The sequence below is a fragment of the Herpailurus yagouaroundi genome, unplaced genomic scaffold, assembly GCF_014898765.1.
Source record: "Herpailurus yagouaroundi ecotype Mexico unplaced genomic scaffold, PumYag 28, whole genome shotgun sequence".
NCBI classification, from domain to species: Eukaryota; Metazoa; Chordata; class Mammalia; order Carnivora; family Felidae; genus Herpailurus; species Herpailurus yagouaroundi.
In genome coordinates this window covers 104,287,544-104,303,211 of record NW_024412376.1, presented here as the reverse complement: position 1 = coordinate 104,303,211, position 15,668 = coordinate 104,287,544, and the positions used below count along the sequence as shown (strand labels likewise).

Here is a 15,668-nt window from a genome sequence, read left to right as displayed (position 1 = left end):
ATGTAAATTGGTGCAGTCACCAATTTACACTGGTGGTTTCTCAAAAAAATTAAATATGTCCTGATCATATAGAACTACTATATGCAATAATTGCATTTCTGGGTGTTTACCCAAGGAAAACAAAAACTCTAATTCAAAAAGATATATGTACCCTTATAATTATTGCACCATTATTTATAATAGCTAAGATAGAGACACAACCTTGGTGTCCATCAATAGGTGAATAAAGAAGATGTGAGATACACACACACACACACACACACACACACACACACACACATACACACTGGGATGTTATGTTACTCAACCATAGAAGAATGAAATCTTACCATTCATCACAACATGGATGGACCTAGAGGGTATCATACTAAGTGAAATAAGTCAGACAGAGAAAGACAAATACCATATGCTCTTTATTTATGTGTGAATCTAAAAAATAAAACAAATGAACAAACAAACACAAACAGACTCATAAATACAAAGAATAAACTGGCAGTTTCCAGAGGGGAGGTAGGTAGGGTGATGGGAAAAAAAGGTAAAGGGGATTAAGAGGCACAAACTTCCAGTTATAAAATAAATAAGTCACAGAATGAAAACAACAGCATAGGGAATATAGTCGATAATATTGTAATAACTTTGTATAGTGATAGATGGTAACTATACTTAATTGTGGGGAGCATTTCATAATGTCTATAATTGCCAAATCACTAAGTTGTACACTGAAACTAATATCATAGTGTATGTCAATTATACTTCAGTTAAACATTTTTTAAAAGATGCTATTAAAGTCTATTTGGGTTTTAGATTCACTCTTTTCCTGAATGCTTGGAGAATGGTATGATAAGAGAAACTAGAGAGCAATTGTTCTTGAAGTATAAAAGACTCCCATCAGTGGGAAAGGCAGCTTTATGGCTCTGGTCATTCAGTCAACCATCAGAATTACTGTTCATGCTCACTCTGAGTCTCTTCCTCCCCAGGGATCATCGAACACAGGGACCAGCCTCACTCTCCAATCCGGTATTTCACACAAGAAGATATTAACCAGGGAAAAATCATGTACCGTCCCCCCCCTGCAGCTCCTCACCTCCAGGAAATCATGGCCTTCTCCTTTGCTGGTAATGCCTTCCTCTCTATTTTGAGGCACCCAAACTGCTCTTTGTGGATCTTCATGGCAGGTTCTCCCTAACTCTTCCTGTTGTCCTTCTGGACAGTTTAGTGACACTGCTTTATAGCTGTTCAAAATAGCTTGAGACTTGTAGAGCAATTTGTAGTTGGGGCTCAGTTTGTCATTATTTTTCTTATTCATGCATGCAGGAATGCTTTCAGTAAATCTTTATTTGTACCTCCTATGTGTCAATCACATACAGTGAGGTCTTGGAGATATAGTGGTGAGCAAAAAGAGACATGAATCCTGTTCTTGCTGAGTTTTGGGACCTATGTTTGGAGACAGAATTTGAGAAATAATCCCAGTAATGAATGTTTAATTGTAGACTAAGAGAAGAGCTCTGGATAGAAAGAAAAAATGTTCAGTGGTGGAATTAGAAGTGACAAGACTGACCTATACTGAGGGTTCAGTGGAGGCTGACTCAGGAGGCATTGACAGTAGAGGGACGTGTGGATGCTAATTAGCCTAAATGTGCATGTTGGGATATTGGGAGAACACTTCCAAAGGAAGGCCATACACTCCATGTGAAGAGGCCCTAGGGAGGGAGAGAATGTGGCATTCTGGGGCTTAAAAAAAAAAAAGGTCAATGTGTCTGGAACAGCAGAACAGGGATGAGTCTGGAGGAAGAGATAGAGGCCAGACCTTAGAGGCCCTATAAGCCTTGAGATCTTTATCCCAAGAACAATAGGAACACAATGGAGGTTTTAAGATCTGGGAAGATAGCTTTTTATAAGGAACTCTTTGACTACAGTGATGTGAGTGGATTGGAGGAGGAGGCCACCGGTGGATGGGCTGTGGGTAAGAGGAATCTAGGGAGAAGCATCCCCTACTACCTCAGAGAAAGTCCCATGCAGGAATGGAGAATGCAGTCAACATTTGGGGCTGGGATTTGATAGAAGCCACCTTTTTTAAAGGAAGAGAAAACTGAATGAAAGAATAGCTGAATTTCTAATTTGAGCCATTTTGTGCCCTACCACCTAGTCATGATAGTTAATCTTTGCTATCCCTCATCTGTCCCCTTGACCCAGTAATCAAAGCTGCTGAGTAGAATGCAGGAGTTTTGTACATACTTCTGTATTGTATAGAATCTGGAATGACTCTAAAAATCTTGAATGCTGTTTCCTTATGATCTTTAAGATGTATGTGCCACATAACATGATTAATATGGAATATTATTTTTATATAGTAGCTTTATTCATACAGAACAGCTGGTGATTTCCTATGGTAAGTTGAACACGGGTTAAATAATTTTAGAGTTACATTTTAAATCATGGCAAACATTTAAAATAATAGTTTCCATTATTTATGTTAAATGCAATTGTCCAGAAAATGACTAACTCTTCAATTATATTGAAAATATTTAAGCGTGAGCATAGACCTCTTCTCTAGGGAATATCCCCAGTGTTTAGTAACTGGATAACTAATAGCCCATTAAAATGTTCATGGTTCTCTAACTTGACAAGACCTACTTTACAAAGAAACTCAAAATATCCTGGGAGTAGGGGGAAAGAAAACATGTCAACCATGGTTGAAGTTATTTCCATACCTATTATACTTGCCTAAGTTCCTAAAGCCTTTTTAGTGAGAACAGAGTCCTGTCCTATATAATCTATGGGATAAATGCCATGAGATAAATCTCTCACATCATTACAATGTGTAAATCAATGTCCCTGGCATCACTCAATTCTACGATGGAACTGACCCACCAAAGAGCCTTGTCAGTGATATACGACATCACCCACATTCACTGATTTGTAGGATTTTATGTACTGATAAAATGGGATCTGAATGAATGTATTATAAATCACTCTAACTACTGGGATATAAAATTATTCTACTCTACAGTTCTTTTTGTTACTTAAAATTAGTGATGGCACCATTAAATTCAACATAATATTAACAAAAGACCTGGTGATCTTTCCTTAAACCATAATAATTTAGATTAAAACATCCTTTCCTTTTCTAACCTCTGCCCCATATTTTGTACCTTCTCCATCTATTTCTGATCCCAAAATGCTTAGTACACTGATTTTCTCTTTTCTGTTCTTTCAGGTCTCCCTGAATCGGTGAAATTTCACTTCACAGGTGAAGATTTTAATAGCAATTTTATTAGAAAATGGAATTTTCCTTTCCTTATTAGTCCTTTCTTTTTGTTCCCTTCATCATTACTTGCATTATTTTCTAAGAACTCCTTAAAAGTTATATAAGACAAGTTTCTCTGAAATGATCACATGACTAAATAGTAATAGTGTAACTTTGTATTCATAGAAAAAGTAATCCATCAGATATCCGAAAGATTAGTGTTGTTCAAGCCCCATTTCAACCAATCCCAATATCTATTAAAGAGAGGTAATAGTGGTTAAGAGGTTAGCCTCCGGATTCAGAGGCTGCGCCGAGGGTCAGCCTACTCTGGGAGAGTTTCTTAACTTCTCTATGCCTGAATGCCTCACTCATCAGTGGGGATAATAACTAATAATTGCATATATGTAAAGCTCCCAGAACAATGGTTGGCACAGTCATTCCTCTGTGACACTCAGCTAATGGGCAGTGGTTGTATATAGTCTTGAATTGAGGCTTTCATTGAATGCCTTGCTCCTGGAGGGAAATGAAAGCTGTGTGTAGAAGACCCCAGCATTCCAGCTTTAGTTCACAATGCAGTAGAAGCTGAGTGCCAATAAGCAGAAGCACAGTCAGACCTGGCATCTATGAGGAGCAACACAGGGACAAGCTTTCTTGTTTAGGTCTGGTGTGAGGATGGTTGGCTGTAATCCTGAAATTGCTGTTTAGGTGGGTTTGACTATTCCATTGGAATCAACCATCCATATGTCTGTCCTATTATATTTCGTGTAGGATAAATTTTGGTTAGAGAGAAAGTCATCTCCCTCAAACTCCCAGACTTTCTTTCCTTTTTTGAGGGTTAAAAATCACACGTGTTGTGATTTTTACTTGTTGTAAATTTCATTCTTGTATCATTGTTTTTTTTTTTTAATTGGGATTGAATTGACATAAGACACATAACAAATTGATATATAATATATTAGTTTCAGGTATACAGCAGAATGATTCAGTATTTGTATATATTGCAAAGTGATCACAACAGTACATCTGGTTAACATCAGTCACCATAAATAGTTACAAATTATTTTTTCTTGTTAGTATAACTTTTACATTTACTGTCTTTGAAACTTTCAAATATGCTATACTGAATTATTAACTATAGTTGCCATGCTGTACATTACATGCCCATGACTTTTTTTATAACTAGAAGTTTGTCCCTTTTGGCTCCCTTCACTCATTTCATACCCCGCCCCCACCCCACCTCTGACAACCAGCAATTTGTCTTCTAGCTGTGAGCTTGGGTTTTTTGTTTTTTGTTTATTTGCTGGTTTGTTTATTTTAGATCCCACAAATCAGTGAGATCATATGGTGGTTGTCTTTCTCTGTCTGACCTATTTCATTTAGCATAATGCCCTTAAGGTCTGTCCATGTCATTGCAAATGGCAAGAGTTTCTCCTTTTTTATGACTGAATAACATTTCATTGCATATATATACTACCTTTTCTTTATCCATTTGTTAAATGGACACTTAGGCTGCTTCCATGTCATGGCTATTAATAGTGCTGCAATAATCATGGGGTGCATATCTCTTTTCAAGTTAGTGTTTTCATTTTCTTTGGATAAAAACCCAGAAATGGATTGCTGGATAATGAGGTATTTCTCTTTTAATTTTTTGTGGAAACTTCGAACTATTTTCCATAGAGCGTGTACTACTTTATGTTCCCATCCACAGTGCACAAGGGTTCTCTTTTCTCCACATCCTAGCCCACACTGTTATTTCTTGCCCTTTGGATAATAGTCATTCTAACATATGTGAGGTGCTATCTCATTGTGGTTTTGGTTTGCATTTCCCTGATGATTAGTGATGATGAGCATTTTTTCATGTACCTGTTGGCCATCTCTATGTCTTTAGAAAAATGACTATTCAGGTATTCTGCCTATTTTTTAATTGGATTGTTTGGGTTTGGGGCTATTGAGTTTTATGAGTTCTTTATATATTTTGGATATTAACCCCTTATCAGATACATAATTTGCAAATATCTTCTCCCATTTGGTACTTTGCCTTTTCATTTTGTTGATGGTTTTCTTTGCTATGCAGAAACTTTTTAGTGTGATGTAGTCCCACTTGTTTATGTTTGCTTTTGGTGCCTTTGCTTTTGGTTTCAAATCCCAAAAAATCATCACCAAGGCCAACATCAAAGAGCTTCCACCTTTGTTTTCTTCCAAGAGTTTTATAGTTTCAGGTCTTACATGCAAGTATTTAATCCATATTGAGTTATTTTGTGTGGGGGGTATAAGATAATGGTAGAGTTTCCTTCATTTGCATGTGGCTGTCCAATTTTCCCAACACAATTTATTGAAGAGACTGTCCTTTTCATTGTATATTTGTGGCTCCTTTGTCATAAATTAATTGACTGTATACATGTAGGTTTATTTCTGGGCTCTCTATTCTATACTGTTGATCTCTGTTGATCTATTTTTGTGCCAATGTAATGCTGTTTTGATTACTGTGGCATTGTAATACAATTCGGAATGAGAGAGCATGATGCCTTCAGCTTTGTTTTTCTTTCTCAAGATTGCTTTGTCTTTTTGGGGTCTTTTATAGTTTCATACAAAATTAGAATAATTGGTCCTATTTCTGTGGAAAATGCCTTTGGAAATTTGATGGGATTGCTTAGAATCTGTAGATTGCTTTGAGTATTATGGACGTTTTGACAATATTAGTTCTTCTAATCCATGAGCATGAAATATCCTTACATTTATTATGTCTTCTCCAGTTTCTTTCATCAGTATCTTATAGTTCAGAGCACAGATATTTCACCTACTTGGTTAAATTTATTCCTAGGTATTTCATTCTTTTTGATGTAGTTATAAATGGGATTATTTTCTGAACATCTCTGATAGCTTATTATTAGGATATAGAAATGCAACAGATTTTAGCATATTGATTTTGTATCATAGAACTTTACTAAATTTGTTTATTAGTTCTAATAGTTTCTTGGTGGCATCTAGGTTTTTCTATACATAATGTGCCATCTGCAAATAGTGACAGTTTTACTTCTTCCTTTCCAATTTAGATGCCTTTTATTTCTTTTTCAACTATTTTGTCATTTGTTGATGTGAATCCAGTATCAGCTCATTTCCAGTGATAAGCTTCTAGATAGTTCATACAATCATTAATAATATACAACAGATTATATAGTATTTTACATTTTACAAAACAATTTTCAGTACAAGTTGTCTAATTTAATCCTTATAATAATACTATTTTTAGCATTTTAAAGTATTATGTTTAGCATTTTAAAGCTGGGAAAACTACAGGTCAATAGAGTAAGTAATCGCCCAGATTTCCAGTCCTGGTAAACAGTAGAGCAAAGATTTTAATACATGTTTCTGACACTGAGCATGAGATATTTAATTTAGTCTGGGCTGCATGTGTGTTGGTCATGAAAAACAAGTATCGTAATAGTGTGCCTATTTGGTTTCCAAACCTCAACTTTTACCTGAAAGCTTAATTAGGTGAAGGGGTTAACTATTAACTTCTCTGGGACTTGAAATTAAATGATCCTTGAACTTATCATACAGAGTAGAGTAAATAGATGTTGGGGTGACCTTAAATTAATTTATCTTGTTTCTGCCTGAGGCTTTTTCTTCTATATGTATATATGTATCTTTTATATACATATATATATGTGTGTGTGTATATATATATATACATATATATATATATGGTTGAGTAATTTTTTTAAAATTATTTTAAAATTTTAATTTTTTTAGAGCAGTTTCAGGTTTACAAAGAAATGAGAGTAAGGTACAGAGATTTCCCTTACTCACCCTGCCCCGACACATGCATAGCATAGCTTCTCCCATTGTCAATATCACTCATCAGAACAGTAGATTTTTTACTAAGGATGAACCTATACTAATGTATCATAATCAACCAAAATCTATAGTTTGGGTTCATTCTTGGCGTTGTACATTCTTTGGGTTTTGGCCAGTGAATGATGACATTTATCCATTATTATAATGGATTATTATAATGTCATATAGAGTATTTTCACTACCCTAAGAATCCTCTATGCTCTTCCTATTCTTCTCCCTTCCCTACTTCCCTCCTTTAGCAACCACTGTTCTTTTCATTGTCTTCCATAGTTTTGTTTTTTCCAGAATGTCATATAGTGAGAATCCTATAAAATGTGGTATTTTCTCTGTATGACTTATTTCACTTAGCATAACACTCTCCAGTTCCATTTACGTTGCTACGAAAGGCCATATTTCATTCTTTCTCATTGCCAAGTAGTATTCCATTGTGTATATAAACCAAAATTTCTTTATCCTTTCATCAGTTGATGGACATTTAGGCTCTTTCCATAATTTGGCTATTGTTGAAAGTGCTTCTATAAACATTGGGGTACAAGTGCCCCTATGCATCAACACTCCAGATACCATATGTTTTCACTCTTATGTGGATCCTGAGAAACTTAACAAAAGACCATGGGGGAGGGGCAGGAAAAAAAAAAGTTAGAGAGGGAGGGAGCCAAAACATAAGACACTCTTAAAAACTGAGAACAAACTGAGGGTTGTTGGGGGGTGGGAGGGAGGGGAGGGTGGATGATGAGTATTGAGGAGGGCACCTGTTGGGATGAACACTGGGTGTTGTATGGAAACCAATTTGACAACAAATTTCATATCAAAAAAAATAATAAAACCATGTGAAGAGTTAGGACAAAAAAAATGTGGTATTTTCAGATTGGCTTATGTCACTTAGCAATATACATTTAAGGTTCCTCCGTGTCTTTGCGTGGCTTAGTAGCTCATTTCTTTTTGGTGCTGAATAACATTCCATTGTCTAGAAGTACCACAATTTATTTATCCATTCATCCACTAAAGGACATTTTGGTTGCTTCCAAGTTTTAGCAATTGTAAATACATCTGCATCTGGGTGCAGGCTTTGGACCTAAGTTTTCAACTGCTTTGGGTAAATACCAAAGAGTGCAGGTGCTGTGTCATATGATAAGAATATATTTAGTTTTGTTTAAAAAAAAAAAGCCAAACTGTCTTCCAAAATGGCTGTACCATTTTGCATTCCCACCAGCAATGTATAAGAGTTCTTTTTGACCCACATCTTTGTCAGCATTTGGTATTGTCAGTGTTCCAGGTTTTGGCCATTTTAATTGGTATGTAATGGCATCTTATTATTGTTTTAATTTGCATGTCTCTGCTGACATATGATGAGGAGCATCTTTTCATGTGATTTGCCATCTATGTATCTTCTTCGGTGAGGTGTCTGTTAAGGTCTTTGGCCCATTTTTTAATCAGGCTGTTCGTTTTCTTATTGTTGTGTTTTATGAGTTCTTTGTACATTTTGTTTTTTTATTTTTTTTATTTTTTAATTTTTTTTTTCAACGTTTATTTATTTTTGGGACAGAGAGAGACAGAGCATGAACGGGGGAGGGGCAGAGAGAGAGGGAGACACAGAATCGGAAACAGGCTCCAGGCTCTGAGCCATCAGCCCAGAGCCTGACGCGGGGCTCGAACTCATGGACTGCGAGATCGTGACCTGGCTGAAGTCGGACGCTTAACCGGCTGCGCCACCCAGGCGCCCCCGAGTTCTTTGTACATTTTGAATAACAATCCTTTATCAGATGGGTCTTTTGCACATTTTTTATTCAATTTGTGACTTGTCCTTTCATACACTTGACATTGTTCACAGAGCAGAAGTTTTTAATTTTAATGAAGTCCAGCTTATCCATGATTTCTTTCAAGGATCATATGTTTTGTGTTGTATCTAAAGAGGCATCACCCAAGGTAATTTCTAAGTTATCTCCTATATTGTCTTCTAGGAGCCTTATAGTATTACTGCATTCTACATTTAGCTCCATGATCCATTTGAGTTAATTGTTGTGAAGGGTGTAAGAGGTTCCCTTTTTTTTTAAGGAGAAAAACTTTTGGGAACTGGTAGGAAGGAAGCTATCTCCTTTAGGAGAGTTTTGTGAGAGAAAATTTTAAATTAGGCACATAATGAACTAAGGTGGCAACAAGCCCAAGCCCTGATATTAACCCGTAGAATGAAGGAGAATAGCTCATTTGGTTAATCAACTAAGATGAGAAGGAAAGTTGATATTCCTGACCTGGCTGCTTCAAAATAAGCATACGTGCTCTGTAGAGCCGCCCTAAGCAAGGAAAATACACAAGGCAAATGGTTCCTGCAGGAGGCATCTGACCTTAAGAGGCAATTTGTTTCTCAGAGAAATCAGAAATGTTGCTCAAAGGGACACCTAGACTTGTAATTACTAACATTTTTATTATAAGTTCTTATATTTGCTTACAAAATTCTGAATCCTCTTGATATATTTTCTAGTTATAAAATATGTGCCAGAAAATAGCTTTCTTCCATTTACTTACAGAGAAAAGGATATACCTTGGTCACACTGACAGCTGTGTGATATTACCAAGGCTCTTAAGTTTCAGGGCCCCTTCCCTCTTCTGTAAAAGTGAAGATGTGGAAGGCTCCCTGAGGTTCCCTCCCAACTTAAAAATGGAGTCAGTGTATGGGACACCTGGATGGCTCTGTCAATTGTGTCTGACTCTTGATTTCAACTCAGGTCATGACCCCAGAGTCATGGAATCAAGCCCCATGTCAGACTCTTCACTGGGCATGGAGCCTTGTTAAGATTCTCTGTCTCTCCCTCTGCCCCTCCTTCCCACTTGCACACTCTCTCTCTCTAAAAAAAAAAAAAAAAAAAAAAAAAAAAAAATGATATCAACATAAAACAATTTTAAAAAGTAAAATTATATCTTATAACTATGATTTTTATTTAACATAGGTGTTCTTAACTTAGATTCCAGGGACCTCAGAGAATCAGAACCCACTGAGATTTATGGAATAGTTCATTATGTTTGTCCCCAAACTCTCCAAAGTTAAGAATTATTTGTCCCTATCTTTGATGATCCAGAGAGGAGACTGAGCATAAACAAAGAAGCAGGGATAATAATTGTGACACTTAACTGAATGACCAGGACCATAAAACCTTCATGTCACAAGGGTAATGTCTCCTGGCCTTCAGTAGGGCTATTTCTGGACTGCTCTGTACCTTATAAAATCCAGCCATATCTTTTAGATCTGTTCTCAAGGAAAAGACAAATCTAAAACCCAAATGTCATTAGTAGGAGGCCCTGAGTAATGCTTTGCTTTGCTTAAGTAGATGTCAGATTCCTACAGACTTGTTACTAAGTCTAGAAGAAAGGGAAGAAGGAAACCAACCCATATGAAAGCATATTACACATTTAAAATAATCAACAGTACAGTTTCCTTACTAGCCACTACAGATAAACACATTGGTGAACTGATAGTACACATATTCTTCCAAACCTGGCTTTTAGAGAAGAGAGGGTATTTTTTATTTTTTATTTTTTAATGTTTATTTATTTTTGTGGGGAGGGGAGGAGCAGAGAGAGAAAGGGAGACAGAGAATCCAAAGAAGGCTCCTCAATAACAGCAGAGAGCTCCATGCAGGGCTCCAACTCACAAATTGTGAGATCTTGACCTGAGTGAACTCGAACTCTTAACCACATGAGCCACCCAGGCGCCCCACAAGGGTGTCGTGAGGTAAGAAAGGGGAAAGAAGAGTCAAGGGCCAGGCACCTCTGCCTTTGTGTCCTTCAGGTGATCAGTGTTTACTTGGATGTCAGATAATCCAAGGAAATAAAATATTGAAGTCATTGTTCTGTTCGCAAAAGTATCTTCCATTTACTGCATTGTATATAACGTTCAGGCAAAAAAAAAAACCGGGTCTGCTTGCTTCCAAACAAATGCCATTAGAGAAACTTGTATGGGTATTTTCTATCTTTTTCAAAAAGTTCTTTTCTAAGGAGACATAGGCATGTCTTTTCTAAATGAGATCACTCGAAAGAAAATATTTTTCTGAAATAGGAGAAGGAGTCAAAAAATAATTCCATAAATAAAAGAAATAAGTCTTTACCAGCATCATCTAAGAGTGCAGATTTTGTGTTACTTTCCTTTCCCCTAGTGTTTACCAATATCACCTTGTTGTGAAATTTGCTTCTTAAAATGACTTGTTATTATGGTCCTTTAGCCTTTTCATTATCCAGTAGAAAAAGCTTTGTTAGAATAGCCCACAGTATGTTACTTGCTTGCTTACTTTTTCCATTTGTAAGGATCTCTGTAAGGTGTTAAGGTAATCTAAAAAAGCTTCTGGCTACCTGTTTGTGGAAGCAGCCTGATGGTGACCAGACTACAAGTTGATGTGTGTGTGTGTGTGTGTGTGTGTGTGTGTGTGTGTGTGTGTGTGTGTATCCTTTCCAGTTTCAGATGGAGATCACACAAGTCCGGAGATGGCCCTCACCATTCACTTGCTTCCCACTGATCAGCACCCGCCTGTGTTCCAGGTCAGAGCTCCACTGCTTGAGGTCAGCCCAGGAGGCAGCTCTTCTATAGGTAAGAACTGAACCTGAAAGAAACATGCCTTTGGAAATGGAACCATAATTCAGCCACAGTCCCTGTTTAAACCTCTTGATGCTTGCCAAAAAGTAGTGACCTCCTCTTCCAAAAGGTGCATGCATTCTCACCTGTTTCCTTCCCTCCGCCCATTTCCATGCAAATAGAAGCAGCACAGAGAAAAGGAAATAAACCCTTCAGAGGTCAATGTTCAGTGATGGAATACAACACAGAATTCATTTTCTAGACTCCAGGAGTTCGATTTGTTGCCATCACTGAAGTACAAAGTTAACAAAGGAGAGTAGAGAGCAGAAAAGAGGGGGGCAGTTTCAGTGACTGCTCCTGTTTTGTTTGGAAAGTAAAGAGAAACAGGAGAGACGACAGATCATAATAACCTTCAGAAGTTGTAAGGAGTTGGCCCTGTTATTTTGGATGTGATTTTATTTACCTATTAGTGTACCTACTTTTTAGGATTTTCTTTATTCTTTCACTAAGTACATTTTAAAAGCAAACAGTGGATGTTGTGGTTTTGTTAGCTGTTCTCTACAGATCCTCATCCAGTTTCTACCCATGAGTATTAGCCTGAAATTAATTATCATCCAATTTCTAAACAAGCCCACTGTCACTTCTACCCTACTCTTTCTCACTTCTGTCATGGCCATAGCAGCTGATGTTAAAACAATTTTGTTCTTGTGTAGGTTCAGAAAAAGAAGGGAATAAATAGTGAAAAGCAAAAACAGTTTCTAGGAACATTTTCTGTAAGAAAACCTACCCCCGCAGGTCAGGACTGAACTAATGTTGGTTTCCATGCCCTCATTTGTATAGATGATGAAAAGTGTTCTTAATTGAGAACTACCTACTTATAAATTAACTTTTAAAAGTAAGTTAACTATTTACAATTTGAGAATTGACTGTATTATCAATTTTCACTCTTTTGTGGTTGATTGGAGTTAAATACTGCCTTCTGATGACCATCAGATTGTCTACAACATGGCTTCCAGCCTGCCCTGTGGCTGTAATGTATGCAGGGCATACAGTTAAAAAATTTTTTTTGAATGTGTATTATTTTTGAGAGAGAGAAAGAGAAAGAGAAAGGAAGAAAGAGAGAGAACGGGGGAGCGGCAGAGAGGGGAGACACAGAATCCAAAGCAGGCTCCAGGCTCCAAGCTGTCAGCACATAGCCCAACACAGGGCTTGAACCCACGAGCTGTGAGATCATGACCTGAGCTGAAGTTGGACACATAAGTAGCTGAGCCACCCAGGCACCCCAGGGCATAGAGTTTTTTTTAACGTACCTACAACCTGTCGCTATGATTTGTCTCCTGACTGCAGGACTTCAGCTGGTAGTAAGAGATACCAAGATAGCACCTGAAGAATTCTTCTTTGAGCTCCGGAAACCTCCAGAGCATGGCGTGCTCCTTAAGTACACAGCCAAGTTCAAAGGGCCCATGGCCACAGGTAGCTGCTTACTCTGTCATTGACTGCTTGGAGAATTTCTTGCTCTATAGTCAGTTTTATGTGTCTCAGACAAGAAGGAAAGCCACTCTGTGGGACGAACTATGAGGAGACACTGAAAAAGGAAAAAACTTTTAGCTTTTAGCCCATTGGCTGAAATATTTGGGACTTCTTTCTCTGTGCCATCACCCACACCCCAAACTATGAAGCTGTTTCCTCAAGTTGTTGGTGAAATTAGTTGAATTGGTCGATTTACCTGGAGTAAATACATTTAGAACAACCTCATAGGAAGTGTCAGCTGCCACTTTCCTATGGTTTGTTCATGAAGATGAATTTGTCTTCCTTAGTTTGGTATGTTAATCTTCACAATATTTTTAGCACTGAAACTCTGATAGTATAAACTACACGTATCCTCATCCATAGAAAAGGAAACACATTTTTTGAGTATTGTCTTTGTGATGTAACACTATGGTAGGTGATGTGACCAGCTTTCCAAAATAATATTTCTTACACTCTCCAATTATAAAAAATAAGACATGTTGATTGTTTAGAAAACAGAGAGAAGCACAAGGAACACAACTAATCTAATTTTTAATAGTCAGCCCATATATATCAAAGTGAGTATTATCCCTTTCAAAGTAATCACTTTGGAATGCTATATGCTTATTTTAACAATCTGTACTTTCTCAAAACCTTTATATAATTCCCAATAGGTATGTAATCATGCATTCTTTTGAATATCCCTGCAGAGAGAGGGGGGCAAGTCTCTGACCTTGAAGGTAGATAGAATTTGAAGAACAACCAATCAGCATTTGGGAGTCACAAAGGCGGATTTTTAAAAAATTTACTGAACACAAGAAATGTCATCAGAATAAATTTCTAGCATCCTAAGGGAACTACTTTAAGAGAATTAACAGTCAGAGCCCAGCTTCTTTAACAGTATATTTAGCTTATATTTGTATAATTAATATATAAGATACAAAGATATATATAAAATATTAGTTTTATTACTTTTTTTTTAAGGCTCAATACCACTAGCACCAGTAAATCACAATAACACAATGTTAAAAGAGAAGGCTTGGAAGACAAATACAGAAAATGAATAAATTCTTTAGTCTCATTCATAATACCAATTATTACAGCCAATAATCTATCAGGAAATAGAATTGCAAATAACATCCAAGAATAACAATTCCTCAATCGTACTCTCTAGAATCCTTGGGGTCCATGGCACTAAGGGGCATTTCTCATAAAGGATTCCATGACCAAACAATTTTGAAATGCTTTAATACTTATATATTGAAGATTCTAAAATTCTAGTGAATCCTGCAGTTCAAAAATTTTTAGTTTTAAATTTTGTTTAAACCTATTTTCCCCAAAGTTATATGACCTTGAAACTTATTTCACACAATGCCTATAAAATCTATCACAAATTAGTACTCTAGACTTAGAAAGTTTGGATTTCTAACTTTAAGTAGGTTTTTCAATTTTCAGATATTTTTTTATTTTAGAAAAACTTTATACTCCCAACTAAAATAAAGACCTCTACAGATTCATCAAACATAATTTATTTTCATACCTTTCTCAAAAGAATTTTAGTGTCAAGATTAGATTCTAGAAGTGTTATCATAAAGAATAGAGGCTTGACCTTTAATTCGCTAGAACTAAGAATGATGCCTGAATCTTACAGAAACAGATTTGGGCTCAATATGATTAAGAACTTACAAAAATTAGAGCCCTCTCCAGTAGAATTAGCTACCTTGTAAAACAGTGAGCCTCCCACCTTGAGAAGTGTTGAAGGGCAGGCTAAATAACCCCTTTTCAAGAATGGTATAAAAGGAATCCTATATTGGGTGGGTGGTTGGACTAATTAACTTACAACTCCCAGAGTTTATGATCCTATATGTACTTTGAAATCCTGAGAACAAAGGTGTTATATACATGAAAAGTGTTATTCCCAGAAGTAATTGGTTTTGCACTTTGTTTTATTCTCAAAAGGTGACACTTTCACATATGAGGACATTGAGAAAAATGCTCTGCAGTATCTACACGACGGCTCCTCCGCCCGGGAAGACAGCATGGAGATCTCAGTCACAGATGGCACCTCGGTGACAACCGTGGAAGTAAGAGTGGAGGTGTCACTGTCAGAGGACCCAGGGCCTCAGCTGGCTGCCGGCGCCTCTCTGAGCATTACAGTTGCTAGTAAAAGCACGGCCGTAATCACCAGGTCACATCTTGCTTATGTTGTAAGTTCTTGCCCCGCTCTTGTTCACTGCATCCCATCCCTGGGCCTGACTAGAAAATAAGGCTATGGCTGAATATTTGGGACATCAGGAATATGGCCAGATAAAGAAGTTTTTTCTCAACTTTCCCAATAGTTCTACTCTTAGAAGGAGTTACAGTGTTTACTCTGGCTGCTCCTAGTGTCTCATGAACAGACAAAGGAACGAGCAAAACTTTGATGAAAACACAATGAGATTGTGTAGGGATGGGTGATTGCCAACAAGGAACATTGCTGGTGTCAGAAAAACC

General features: G+C 37.0%; 1 protein-coding gene across 1 annotated transcript in view; it reads left to right on the top strand.

Moving 5' to 3' along the window:
- The window catches only part of FRAS1 (Fraser extracellular matrix complex subunit 1), a 421,505-nt gene that overhangs the window by 311,158 nt on the left and 94,679 nt on the right, over positions 1–15,668 (top strand). Inside the window, exons 34-38 of the mRNA XM_040480456.1 lie at positions 978–1,115; positions 3,218–3,250; positions 11,550–11,681; positions 13,014–13,139; positions 15,135–15,382. Coding sequence (XP_040336390.1) covers positions 978–1,115; positions 3,218–3,250; positions 11,550–11,681; positions 13,014–13,139; positions 15,135–15,382 — 677 coding nt within the window. The remainder of the gene's footprint in view (positions 1–977; positions 1,116–3,217; positions 3,251–11,549; positions 11,682–13,013; positions 13,140–15,134; positions 15,383–15,668) is intronic.